Raw genomic sequence first — 15,008 nt, 5'->3', positions numbered from 1 at the left:
AACGATCAAGATAATGAAACGATGGCATTCAGAACAGTGGGCCCTCACACCACCTTTAAAGATGAAGTTCCCCGCTACCTATTTCCATATCAAGCAAATTCAGAAACGGAAACAGCCCAGCAAACAATGTCATGGTATCAAATCCTTAGAAATGCCAAGTAACTAATACACCAGGCACAGGTCAACTCCTAATGCACCTGGTTTTCCATATCAATAGATAGCGTCAAAGAATTTATTTGAGCTTTCAGACTGTGAAATCGCTTCTTTCCCCTCCAGAAGGAGAAGATCTAGTTAAACCCGAGATTAAAGAGGCGGATAAAAGTGCCCCCTGGACTGCGAAGGCCAGGAATTAGACACGCTGCTGCTGCTCTAGCAGGCAGCCCTCAGACATGATCCATTACAGGACGGCTTCCATCAGATGCCAGTGAGGCTAATCCTTTCGCAAAGCATGACAGCTTCTCAAACTTGACTCTGGTGAATCCAAACCAGATTTTTATGCTATATGATCAGCTTTCCAAATATGAAATCATTTTTATATTGTATTGGGTTTAGGTTTATTAGATTTACATTTGCAAACAAAGATAGAGACGCCTGCAATGCAGCTTGCCCTGAACTCCCTTGATGCTCACCTTGCAGAATAAAATATCAGATAATAGCGAGATAGAAATATATGGAAACAGAGCTTCTTTAGAAGAAGAGGCTGTCAAACAATAACAGAGTTTTCCACAGCCTTAAAGAGAACCATTCGAATTTCCATCTCTGAGGAAAGAGGACTACAATATGTCAGCAGAGCATTCTCATTGATACCACAGCTTTTTCAACCGAACGTCATCAATTCTGAAGCTTTTTATTACTCTGACAGCAGGCTGCAATTTCTGGAGGCTGACTTACCTTTTTGCAGTCAGATAAGGACTTCTCACTAGCCAATGTGCTGAGAATGGTGGTCTGCAAAACAAGAAGGTGGGAGACACATTAGAACTGGCAAAGTGTAATGATATTGACCCTGCCCCATGCATCTCCAGTCCAAGGTGGGTACCACCTCCTATGACCCCACTGATTTCTCTGGATTTTAAAGTATCTGCCCTTCACTGCTCCCACTGCCACCCCCTCCAAGTCAGAACATCCACTATGGGCCAATGATGATCCAGTGAAGTAAAGACTCTTATTTATCTTTATTTCACAAATAAAGGACCACAGCACAATTAGGTTAATTGTCATACCTAGGAAATAGTTAGATCGGGAATGAAAGTGAAGCAGTCTGACTCAAAAACCCACCTTCTCAACCACACACGGCACTCTCTTTATCTTAAAGAGATATGCGCATATTGTCAAATGCCAAAATCTTTCAAATGACACCTGTGAATAGCCTGAGTGATGGAGCGGAGCTTCTCCCCATCCATGAGATGTGTTGAGTCTGAACAGCAGTATCAGGGCTCTTGCCGTCTCATCCCCACTCTCCTTAGCTCACTCGTTCTCCCTGTGATTGACTTTTTACAGTTGTGTCAATATTGTCTTAGCCTCATGAGCCACTAAAAAGGCACTCTGGCATTCAAGGCCCGTTGGAATTTACATGCAAGTTTGTTCCTTTTGGACTATCCTATGAAGAGTTCAATGGACATAATGGTATTAAATTTTTTTTCAGTAAAATTTTCTACTTTTTCTTTAATTACAAAACTAATATATATTCTTAATGAGCCAATCCCCTTTCTAACCTATTCTTCTGAGGTAACCAGTAGTAAAAATTTATATTCATCCTTCCACACTTTCTCTATTTTTATGCAAATGCATGTATTACATGTTAATTGTGTGTTTTATATTACACATGTACATAGAGAAGTTTCTTCCTTCTTGAGACCATACCATCCTACTAAGGCTATATTATCAACATCTTTCCAGTCAGTTCACATAGATTGACTCATTCTTCTTAATAGCTGTATAACATTCCATAATATGGATATACCATACTTTATGTATGCTTTCCTTTATTGGTGGATATTTGATGGTTTCCAGGATTTTATTCTTTTGTTTTTGCTTTGCAATAAATATTCTTTTATATATATGCCATATATGTATACATATGTATTATGTATATGTGTGTATGTATGCATGTACACATGTGTGGTATGTACATATATGTGTGTGTATATATATATACATACAGTGTGTATGTATATATATGTGTATATCTATACATACCACTGATAATTTTATTTTGGTTGAATAGAGTCAAAAGAACTAAAAGAAATGTATAACAGAGACTTTGGTATGGCTCAAAGATCTAATGTATATAATCTTCCTCCCACTCTTTCCTCATATAACATAAAAATATTTGTCAACCCATCTAGGGTTTTGATTTGTTTTCGGACAAGCAGTAAAAAAAGTTAAGAATCTGGGCCAGCACATATTCTGGCCCAAAATAATACACAGTATTAAAGGACAGAAAACACAGACATGGATAAACATACAAAAAAAAGTATCTTTAATGAAGAAAAATTAAGTTTAAGGTTTACGTTGGGTGTGGTCTTTAAATTTGGATCGCTGGCGTTTTTATTTGTGTTTTTATTTTGTTTGTGAAGGAAGGGGTACATATTCAGAAAGTTTGAATTAAAAGGGGAAAAGAGAAAGGAGGAGAGAATTTTGGTGCTGAGAAAAAAAGAGGAAAAGCCAAAGTCAAGACTGAGCCAGTAAGGAGACAGAGAACAGCCAAAGAAGCAAACAGCTCACACAAGTAACACTGAAACACCCCACCTACAATCTTCCCCCCAAATGCCTTCCTCGTGATCTTTTGTCATCTTTACGTGTTTGTAAACTTTTGTCATTTTTACGTGTTTGTACACTGAGCCCTGTATCATGAGATTGACCTCAATGTTCACTCTCAGATTTCTGCTCCAGGGAGGGAAAGACCCAACAAGACTTGGACATTGCTGTAGCCCCATTACCTAGCCCAGTGCCTGGCACAAAAAAAAAGGGTATCCACTAAATATGCACTCGATGGGAAAATGCAACAACAACAGAAAAAAATGACTGCAGCCCTTATCCCAAAACACTGTTTTGGAAGCAGAGTGCTGGAAAAGCAGACTCACGTGTCATAGCATTACAAAGTGAAGCCAAGGGAGAGACACAAAAGGCTCCTGAATAGTAGTAAAATACATTTCCTCTCTCTTTAGCATATATCTATTGTCTAGTATCCACTTGGTTTGGCTAAATCAATTTTTCAGCGTTGGGCCTATGAACACTTTGGACTGGATAATTCTTGTTGTGGTACTGAGCACCCTAGAATGTTTTGCAGCATTCCTGGCCTCTACCCACCAGAGGCCAGTAGCACACCTCCCTCCCCACGTCAGTCACAACAACCAAAAATGTCTCCAGACATTGCCAAATGTCCCCTGGGAGGTGGGGGGCTGGCAAAATCACCCCCAGTTGAGAACAACAGGTCTAAACTCTAAAGGAGCTAGTTATGGAAATGATTCTGATTCCCTGACTAGTGCAACTAAATTTTTTCCAGGAAACAGAAGTCTAACGGTGGGAATTTCTCTTCCTGCTCCTGATTTCAAGTCTCACTCTCTGTCCTAAATGGCAGCATAATAGAACACTAGGGGAGAAACAAATCCCAGCTACTGAAGACTCCGTGTGGTTGCCCATGTGGGCGCAACTTGAGCGATTCTAATTGCATTTTTAACTAAGCTTAAGATACATCACTGGGGAGAGTAAATTAATGGACACGTCTAAGAATTCAGACATTAGCCCCAGGGGAAATGATCTTCGAAATTAAACAATACCATTCAACCTTCAAAAACAGTCTCAGGTAACCTGAGAAACAGGTTTGGAGGAGAAATGAGAGTCAGAGATGGGTGAAATTGGCTTCACTAAAAAAAATTAATACAGGTAGCTCTAAATGTTACATTTGCAGCAAGGAACCACTTGAGCCAAAAGACAAACATACAGTGAAATCTCAGGACATGGAATGAGTGTGAAAGAGGTATGGCAAAGGTCAAAGAGAGTCCATATCCTTAATTTGGCCATTTTCTAAGGGGACAGTACTTATATGCTTGGTCAGTCTCATTTCGTTCCGTCGAAAGTCTTTCGCTCGCATTCCAATTTCCTAATTGCAGCTACTGTGAATGACTTTGAGTGGGCTTTCTAAACCTTCCGATAATATGTTCACTTTAATTATGGAAAATGAAAGACTCAAAACATGGTGACTTACCCATGCTGTGACATTCTTGATTGTTGCATCAATATTTTTCTACTAAAGAGGTAACTCCTAATGGGTCCCCTCCACCAAAGTTTGCCTGATGCTGCGTTTGTCACAATGAAGCACAATGACTTTTTAGAGCACTGACTTCTAAGGCTGTTGGCAGGGCGACCAGCATGGGGTGTACGGTATTACATATGGACAGTTATAGCAATTTCCCAAAATGAATCTAGAAAGGTGAGGCCCCACTGTTATCCATTTTTATACTGATGCCTGAAATTTCACTTATTAGAGCTCTGTTTTTAGCATAAGGCTTTGAATCATAATAGACAAACCCTCGAGGGATACTAGGGTGTAAGAGTCACCGCAAACGGGAAAGTTGGAAATTTCAAGTATTATATTCGTTGGTCTGTTACACCTTAGAGAGAATGAATTTATTCATTCCCTTTCCTACAAGCAGAATCTTCTTGTCTTCTATTAATTTCAAAAGCAGATTGTGATAGGAGAGAAATGAAGACTTAGATCATGAAGACACTCAATGCGAAGGAAAAGATCACACAGGTCGCAGGGTGGTCTCCCTAAAAAGCAGTCTGTGAGATGGAGATTAGCAGGCAGGATGTTTATTAGGGCATGCTCTGGGATCTCCACTTGGAGAGGGGAAGGGAAGGGTGCAGGACTGAGCAGAGGGAGAGTTGGGCTGTGGTGCAAGTTCAACAAAGGTCTCAGCAAACCCAGTGGGGAACTCTGAAGCTGGGTAGACCCTAGGCATGATGCCTTTGTTCAGCCAAGGGCAATTTCCCGAAAGGGCTGACAGCTGAGGGCAGCGTGCTAGAAGGTCTGTGTGAAGCACTGCTCCATCCACTACAATACACTTTAATTTGACACAGTTTTGCCAAGGGCAGATACTGGTTATGGCTGATGTGCTCTAGTTGAATGTGACCCCTTATTAGAGCTTATATGTTTGCTGGTCTTTTATGACAGACTCGTTGGACAGTTAGACAAATGGACTACTTGCTCAGGAGTCTAGGCATTTAACGCTTGTCTCTTCTTAATAAGAGACAAGCTTATTAACTTTGTGAGCTTAAGACAGATTGCTGGCCTGGCGGTCTTGAATTCTTCATTATGAAATGAGGAAACCCCTATTCATTTCCTTTTAGGTCATGAGAACCCTGGCTAATTTGAAGAAAATGGGCTGGATCTTATCAGGCACATTGTTTGGAAATCAGTGAGCATAGTGCCTACTTCTTTCCTCCATCCTCTGAGGATAGAACATCTGGCTGAATAACATGGTCAGCTCTTGATTATCTACAGAGGCACAGAGAGTTCTTCAGGGAATTCACAAAAGCATAACTTATAAAATGTCTTTATATTCAACTTTGAGACAGATATAAATTAAATATTGACAGATATATATCAAATATTTATATTTATATATTATATATTGAATATATTTATATATTATATATTTATTAAGATATATATCTTATATATATCTATGTATATATAAAATAATGATTCATTTAGAAGATTGAGGTGCTTAAACATGTCTTCCTTAAATTAACATTAAGAATCGTTTGCAGAAATATTCGAAGTGGGCAAAAAGGCCAAAGCAACCCAGAAGGAAGAGTGACTTGGGACAAACAAGTGAGACCGATAAGGCCTTGGTAAGACAACCTAGACACAAGACCAGTGATCAATGGTTCATCCAGTCTAGCCTACAAAAAGAGACTTCTAGAAGGGCAGCTGCTTACCTGATTCTCACTGGTGGGTGTGTTTTGCAAAGTGATTGAGCACTGAAAAGAGACTTCATATGTTCTATACTCCTTTTTAAGGGAGAGTTTACCTCTGAGAGTTATTACAATGTTGTTTCATTCCCACTAAATTAGGTTTAGAAAAAGAACAGAAATAGATATACCCTGCCTCTACTGAGCCAACTTCTGCCATGCAATGTCTATAACTAAGATTTATGTTTTTAAAACAGCAAACATATGACACTTACTCGATTAAATTGGAACAAAGTTGGGGGCAAGCAGAGAGTATTGCTTAAGTATTGGATTATAAAAATTAAGGAATTCAGAAACTGAATTTCTGAGATAGTTGGTAATTTTGTGAAATTTTATTTCAGGTATCAGGGGTGTGTGTGTGTGTGTGTGTGTGTGTGTGTGTGTGTGTGTGTGTGTGTGTGTGTGTGTGTGTGTGTGTGTGTGTGTGTGTGTGTGTGTGTGTGTGTGTGTGTGTGTGTGTGTGTGTGTGTGTGTGTGTGTGTGTGTGTGTGTGTGTGTGTGTGTGTGTGTGTGTGTGTGTGTGTGTGTGTGTGTGTGTGACTCTCAACCAAATATCACCAGAGGCCAGCTAGGTTTGATAAATGGTCAAATGCAGTTGAAAGCTAAGAACCATTTAAAGGAATAATGCCTGCATAAAGCATCTCCATTTGATACCTGAAATTTGCACCCCACAGAAAACTGGATGATTTCTTATTCATTGGTAGATGTCAAGACCAGACCCACACATATTACTAACAATTTGGAAGTCTCTTACGCTTGAATCAATGGGTCCCCAAAGTGCATACTACTTGAATGCTTTCTTAGACATTTTAGTTGGTCAATTTTAGGATTTCTGGACAAAGTATGACTTTCCATTTGGTCTTCATGCTTTAGTAGACTAGTACTGACACATGTGCACTGAAAATAGTGATATCCCCTCCAGGAAAAGTGTGGCATTCATATTTTTTTTTTAACTGCATAATTATAAAATACAACCTGCTAAAGGAAAAAAATTATACCCCTGAATAAATGATAAAATTACAGTGTTTTCTTGTAGTCCATGAATACTGAAAATTTCAATTAACCAAATGAAAAGCTATTGAATGTGCCAGCAGGATTTACATCCCAGACTAATGACCATCATCTGCATCCTATTTAGCTAATGAAGGTTTGGAACACTTGTGGATAATTAAGGGAAAGCTGATGGGAGGAAATTCGAACCACAGAAAGACCAAATCTATTTATGTCTGCATTTAAAACTAAACATATCTAATAGTTCACTCAATCAAGGCATAATGTCTGTTCATTTGGAATAAGATAGATGCTCGTAAGTTAAGTAGGCAGGATAGCTCCCAAAACACAAAATTCCGTCCTCATTCATTCATTCCGTAAGTAGCTATTGTACACCTACCATGCACCTCTGCCCTTGTGGATCAACCCGACAGCACCATGGTTTCCCTAATGTTTTCCTACCACTTTCCTTCTTCCATCTTAATTACCTTTAGAGCTCTGGTTTTCACTTTAAAGTAACTACCGTCCATCTGTCTGTCAGGACAGCCATGGCATAGCTGCAATCCAGGGGTATGACGGGAAAGCACAGGGTGTGCAGTGGGGCACCTGGCTATTTCTAAGACCTGTCAGAGCACTTAGGAGTGGGCCCCAGACTCATTAATAGGTGGGGGGGTTCATTTGAGGAAGACCAAAGACTATTAGAGGGAAGGAGACACCTGATGTTCAAGGGTAGCCAGAATAGGAATCAAGCTCAGTGCAGCTCTACTGAATTTCACCAAATAGTTCACCACTCATCTCGTTCAACTGTTATTATCCCACTTAAGTAGGATAAGTCTCTCTGGACCCTCAGCATATCTCCAGCAAGTGTTGTTTAACCAAGGGGATGCTTTAAGGACCTGTGCTCCTAGGATCTATGTCAATGCTTAAAACGGCACACCTAGCTGGCAGGCATGTTCTGGGAAGTCAACTGTTGGTCCCAACTCAATCTTAGGTACACACATTTTGTCCTTCAGAATCTCTTCCATGTCTGAAAGAAAAGCCAGGTTAAAGAAACATCAGCCAAATCAGAGCCTACACACACGCAGTTGGGTATAACTCTAAACCAGTGGGTCTCAAACGTTAGTGTCAGGAGAATCTCCTTGGAGGTCCTGTTAAAACACAGATGGGGGCTTCCCTGGTGGCGCAGTGGTTGAGAATTTGCCTGCCAGTGCAGGGGACACGGGTTCAAACCCTGGTCTGGGAAGATCCCACATGCCGCGGAGCAACTAGGCCCGTGAGCCACAACTACTGAGCCTGCGCATCTGGAGCCTGTGCTCCACAACAAGAGAGGCCGCGATAGTGAGAGGCCCACGCACCGTGATGAAGAGTGGCCCCCGCTCTCCGCAACTGGAGAAAGCCCTCGCACAGAAACGAAGACCCAACGCAGCCAAAAATAAATAAATAAATAATTCTTAAAACAAAAAAACAAAAAAACAAAACAAAAAAAACACACAGATGGCTGGGCCCCAATCCCAGAGGTTCTGATTGAGGAGGTCTGAGGTGGGGCCCAAGAATTTGCATTTCTAACACAAGGTGGATGTTCCTGGTCTGGGAACCATACCTTGAGAACCAGTGGTCTAAGAAATACTCAAAGCAAATTAATGGCAATGATAACTATGCCTTTTATGATCTCACAAAAGAAGAAGAAGTATATCTGACTGGAATTTCCATAGCCTAATTATAATTAGGACAATAGGGTTAATACCTTGTGACATTTATATAAAACGTCCAATTTCTAAAGCCCCTTGACACATATTGTTTCACTTGAACTTCCAAACAACCCTATAGAGTATCTGTTTCACCCATTGTAGGACAATAAGAAAACAGAGAGGTTAAGTAATTGGTCCAAGTTTTCTTAACTAGTAAGTGGTTAAACCAAGATTCAGGTCACTGGCCTTCAGAAGTATTTCTGGGGTAGACTGTGCCATGAGAATCGTACTCTGGGAGCATTAGGGTAAAATGTGAAATTCACTTAAAATTAACAAAGCAAGGTCACTGTAGTCTCATATCAATGTCAAAGGTTCTTTACCAATAGGTAAATATTAATTTCTTTTTACTCAGCACCATTTATAAAAGCTGAAGAGTCTTTGCATACAAAGTGAATTTTATAAAAAAGCTCCCTTAAAAGGGCTAAGTATGGGGGACCTTCAAGATGGTGGAGGAGTAAGACGTGGAAATCACCTTCCTCCCCACAAATACATCAAAAATACATCTCCATGTGGAACAACTCCTACAGAACACCTACTGAACGCTGGCAGAAGACCTCAGACTTCCCAAAACGCAAGAAACCCCCCATGTACTTGGGTAGCGCAAAAGAAAAAAGAAAAAACAGAGACAAAAGAACAGGGGTGGGACCTGCACCTAAGGAGAAGAAGTTTCCACACACTAGGAAGCCCCTTCACTGGCGGAGATGGGGTGGGGGGGGCGGTGGCAGGGGGAAGCTTCGGAGCCACGGAGGAGAGCGCAGCAGCAGGGGTGCCGAGGGCAAAGTGGAGAGATTCCCGCACAGAGGATCGGTGCCAACCAGCACTCACCAGCCTGAGAGGCTTGTCTCCTCACCCACTGGGATGGGTGGGGGCTGGGAGTTGAGGCTCGGGCTTCGGAGGTCAGATCCCAGGGAGAGGACTGGGGTTGGCTGTGTGAAGACAGCCTGAAGGGGGCTAGTGTGCCACAGCTAGCCGGGAGGGAGTCTGGGAAAGAGTCTGGAACTGCCTAAGAGGCAAGAGACCATTGTTTCGGGGTGCGCAAGGAGAGGGGATTCCTTCCCTGTCTGCCCACGGAAGGCAGAGTACTGCCTAAACAAGCTCCAGAGATGGGCGCGAGTTGTGGATATCAGCTCAGACACCAGAGACGGGCATGAAATGATAACACTGCTGCTGCAGCTACCAAGAATCCTGTGTGCAAGAACAGGTCACTATCCACACCCCCCGGGAGCCTGTGCAGCCCATCACTGCCAGGGTCCTATGATCCAGAGACAAGTTCCCCAGGAGAACACACGGCGTGTCTCAGGCTGTTGTAACGTCACGCTAGCCTCTGCCACTGCAGGTTCGCCCTGCATTCCAATTATAACTACTGTACCCCTCCCTTCCCCCCAGCCTGAATAAGCCAGAGCCCCCTAATCAGCCGCTGCTTTAACCCCATCCTGTCTGGGCAGTAACATGCCTGAGGGCGACCTACATGCAGAGGCGGATCCAAATCCAAAGCTGAACCCCAGAAGCTGTGCGAACAAAGAAGAGAAAGGGAAATCTCTCCCAGCAGCCTCAGGAGCAGTGGATTAAATCTCCACAGTCAACTTGATGTACCCTGCATCTGTGGAATACCTGAATAGACAACAAATCAACCCAAACCTGAGGGGATGGACTTTGGGAGCAACTGTAGACTTGGGGTTTGCTGTCTGCAGCTAACTTGTTTCTGATTTTCAAGTTCATCTTAGTATAGTTTTTAGCGCTTGTTATCATTGGTGGATTTGTTATTTGGTTTGGTTACTCTCTTCTTTTTTTTATTATTACTTTTTAATTTTTTTACTTTAATAATTTTTTAATTTTTTATTTTAATAATTTTATTATTTTTTATTTATTATTTTTTTCTTTCTTTTTTCTCCCTTTTCTTCTGAGTCATGTGGCTGACAGGGTCGTGGTGCTCTGGCCTGGTGTCAGGTCTGAGCCTCTGAGGTGGGAGAGCCGAGTTGAAGACACTGGACCACCAGAGACCTCCCGGTTCCACATAATATCAATTGGCGAGAGCTCTCCCAGAGATCTCCATCTCAACGCTAAGGCCCAGTTCCCCACAACGGCCAGCAAGTTCCAGTGCTGGATGCCCCATGCCAAACAATTAGCAAGACAGGAACACAACCCCACCCATTAGTAGAGAGGTTGCCTAAAATCATACTAAGTGCACAAACACCCCAAAACACACCACTGGACACAGCCCTGCACACCAGAAAGACAAGATCCAGCCCCAACCACCAGAACACAGGCACCAGTCCCCTCCACCAGGAAGCCTACACAACCCACTGAACCAGCCTTACTCACTGGGGGCAGACACCAAAAACAATGGGAAGTACGAACCTGCAGCCTGCAAAAAGGAGATCCCAAACACAGTAAGTTAAGCAAACTGAGAAGACAGAGAAATACACAGCAGATGAAGGAGCAAGGTAAAATAAAAACCCACCAGATGAAACAAATGAAGAGAAATAGGCAGTCTACCTCAAAAAGAATTCAGAGTAATGATAGTAAAGATGACCAAAAATCTTGGAAATAGAATGGAGAAAATACAAGAAATGATTAACAAGGACATAGAAGAACTAAAGAGCAAACAAACAATGATGAACAACACAATAAATGAAATTAAAAATTCTCTAGAAGGAATCAATAGCAGAATAACTGAGGCAGAAGAATGGATAAGTGACCTGGAAGATGAAAGAGTGGAAATAACTACCACAGAGCAGAATAGAGAAAAAAGAATGAAAAGAATTAAGGACAGTCTCAGAGACCTTGGAGATAACATTAAACACAACAACATTCAAATTATAGGGGCCCCAGAAGAAGAAGAGAAAAAGAAAGGGTCTGAGAAAGTATTTGAAGAGAATATAGTTGAAAACTTCCCTAACATGGGAAAGGAAACAGTCAATCAAATCCAGGAAGCACAGATAGTTCCATACAGGATAAATCCAAGGAGAAACACGCCAAGACACATTTTAATCAAACTATCAAAAATTAAATTCAAAGAAAAAATATTAAAAGCAGCAAGGGAAAAGCAACAAATAACACACAAGGGAATCCCCATAAGGTTAAAGCCGATCTTTCAGCAGAAACTCTGCAAGCCAGAAGGGAGTGGCAGGACATATTTAGAGTGATGAAGGAGAAAGACCTACAGCCAAGATTACTCTACCCAGCAAGGATCTCATTCAGATTTCATGGAGAAATTAAAACCTTTACAGACAAGCAAAAGCTGAGAGAGTTCAGCACCACCAAACCAGCTTTACAACAAATGCTAAAGGAACTTCTCTAGGCAGGAAACACAAGAGAAGGAAAAGACCTACAATAACAAACCCAGAACAATTAAGAAAATGGTAATAGAAAAATACATATCGATAATTACCTTAAATGTAAATGGATTAAATGCTCCAACCAAAAGACACAGACTGGCTGAATGGATACAAAAACAAGACCCACATATATGCTGTCTACAAGAGACCCACTTCAGATCTAGGGACACATACCGACTGAAAGTGAGGGGATGGAAAAAGATATTCCATGCAAATGGAAATCAAAAGAAAGCTGGAGTAGCAATTCTCATATCAGACAAAATAGACTTTAAAATAAAGACTATTACAGGAGACAAACAAGGACACACATAATGATCAAGGGATCAATCCAAGAAGAAGATGTAACAATTGTAAATATTTAGGCACCCAAGATACGAGCACCTCAATAAATAAGGCAGATGCTAACAGCCATTAAAGGGGATATCAACAGTAACACAATCATAGTAGGGGACTTTAACACCCCACTTTCACCAATGGACAGACCATCGACAATGAAAATAAATAAGGAAACACAAGCTATAAATGACACGTTAAACAAGACGGACTTCATTGATATTTATAGGACATTCCATCCCAAAACAACAGAATACACTTTCTTCTCAAGTGCTCATGGAACACTCTCCGGGATAGATCATAACTTGGGTCACAAATCAAGCCTTGGTAAATTAGAGAAAATTGAAATCATATCAAGTAACTTTTCCAAACACAATGCTATGAGACTACATATCAAGTATAGGAAAAAAACTTTAAAAAATGCAAATACATGGAGGCTAAACAATACACTACTAAATAACCAAGAGATCACTGCAGAAATCAAAGAGGATATCAAAAAATACCTAGAAAGAAATGACAATGGAAACACGACGACCCAAAACCTATGGGATGCAGCAAGAGCAGTTCTAAGAGGGAAGTTTATAGCAATACAATCTTACCTCAAGAAACAAGAAACAGCTCAAATAAACAACTTAACCTTACACCTAAAGCAATTAGAGAAAGAAGAGCAACAACAACAACAAAAAAAACCCCAAAGTTAGCAGAAAGAAAGAAATCATAAAGATCAGATCAGAAATAAATGAAAAAGAAATGAAGGAAACAATAGCAAAGATTAATAAAACTAAATGCTGGTTCTTTAAGAAGATAAACAAAATTGATAAGCCACTAGCCAGATTCATCAAGAAAAAAGGGAGAAGACTCAAATCAACAGAATTAGAAATGAAAAAGGAGAAGTAACAACTGACACTGTAGAAATACAAAGGATCATGAGAGATTACTACAAGCAACTATATGCCAATAAAATGGACAAGCAGGAAGAAATGGACAAATTCTTAGAAAAGCACAACCTTTCGAGACTGAACCAGGAAGAGGTAGAAAATATAAACAGACCAATCACAGACCAAATTGAAACTGTGATTAAAAATCTTCCAACAAACAAAAGCCCATGACCAGATGGCTTCACAGGTAAACTCTATCAAACATTTAGAGAAGAGCTAATACCTATCCTTCTCAAACTCTTCCAAAATATAGCAGAGGGAGGAACACTTCCAAACTCATTCTAAGAGGCCATCATCACCTTGATACCAAAACCAGATAAAGATGTCACAAAGAAAGAAAACTACAGGCCAATATCACTGATGAACATACATGCAAAAATCCTCAACAACATATTAGCAAACAGAATCCAACAGCACATTAAAAGGATCATACACCATGATCAAGTGGGGTTTATCCCAGGAATGCAAGGATTCTTCAATGTATGAAAATCAATCAATGTGATACACCATATTAAAAAACTGAAGGATGAAAACCATATGATAATCTCAATAGATGCAGAAAAAGCGTTTGGCAAAATTCAACACCCATTTATGAAAAAAACTCTCCAGAAACTAGGCATACTGGGAATTTACCTCAACATAATAAGGCCATATATGACAAACCCACAGCCAACATCATTCTCAATGGTGAAAAACTGAAACCATTTCCTCTAAAATCAGGAACAAGACAAGGATGTCCACTCTCACCACTCTTATTCAACATAGTTTGGGAAGTTTTAGCCACAGCAATCAGAGAAGAAAAAGAAATAAAAGGAATCCAAATCAGAAAAGAAGAAGTAAAACTGTCACAGTTCGCAGATGATATGATACTATACATAGAGAATCCAAAGATGCTACCAGAAAACTACTAGAGCTAATCAATGAATCTGGTAAAGTAGCAGGATACAAAGTTAATACACAGAAATCTCTTGCATTCTTATACACTAACAACAAAAAATCTGAAAGAGAAATTAAGGAAAACTCCCATTTACCATTGCAACAAAAAGAATAAAATACCTAAGAATAAACCTACCTAAGGAGACAAAAGACCTGTATGCAGAAAACTATAAGACACTAACAAAAGAAATTAAAGATGATACAAACAGATGGAGAGATATACCATGTTCTTGGATTGGAAGAATCAATACTGTGAAAATAACTATACTATCCAAAGCAATCTACAGATTCAGTGCAATCCTTATCAAACTACCAATGGCATTTTTCACAGAACTGGAACAAAAAATTTCACAATTTATATGGAAACACAAATGACGCCGAATAGCCAAAGCAATCTTGAGAAAGAAAAATGGAGCTGGAGGAATCAGGCTCCTGGACTTCAGACTATACTACAAAGCTACAGTAATCAAGACAGTATGGTACTGGCACAAAAACAGAAATATAGATCAATGGAACAGGATAGAAAGCCCAGAGATAAACCCACACACATATGGTCACCTTATGTTTGATAAAGGAGGCAAGAATATACAGTGGAGAAAAGAAAGCCTCTTCAATAAGTGGTGCTGGGAAAACTGGACAGCTACATGTAAAAGAATGACATTAGAACACTCCCTAACACCATACACAAAAATAAACTCAAAATGGATTAAAGACCTAAATGGAAGGCCAGACACTATAAAACTCTA

At 40.3% G+C, this 15,008-nt stretch overlaps 1 protein-coding gene across 1 annotated transcript in view; it reads right to left on the bottom strand.

The window, feature by feature from the left end:
* The window catches only part of LOC118895532, a 476,261-nt gene that overhangs the window by 265,946 nt on the left and 195,307 nt on the right, over nt 1-15,008 (bottom strand). Inside the window, exon 3 of the mRNA XM_036852742.1 lies at nt 892-945. Within this exon, the coding sequence (XP_036708637.1) occupies nt 892-945 (54 nt within the window). The remainder of the gene's footprint in view (nt 1-891; nt 946-15,008) is intronic.

The sequence above is a fragment of the Balaenoptera musculus genome, chromosome 5 (assembly GCF_009873245.2).
Source record: "Balaenoptera musculus isolate JJ_BM4_2016_0621 chromosome 5, mBalMus1.pri.v3, whole genome shotgun sequence".
NCBI classification, from domain to species: domain Eukaryota; kingdom Metazoa; phylum Chordata; class Mammalia; order Artiodactyla; family Balaenopteridae; genus Balaenoptera; species Balaenoptera musculus.
Note: the sequence above shows the minus strand (reverse complement) of the source record. Positions and strands in the feature narration are given on the sequence as shown.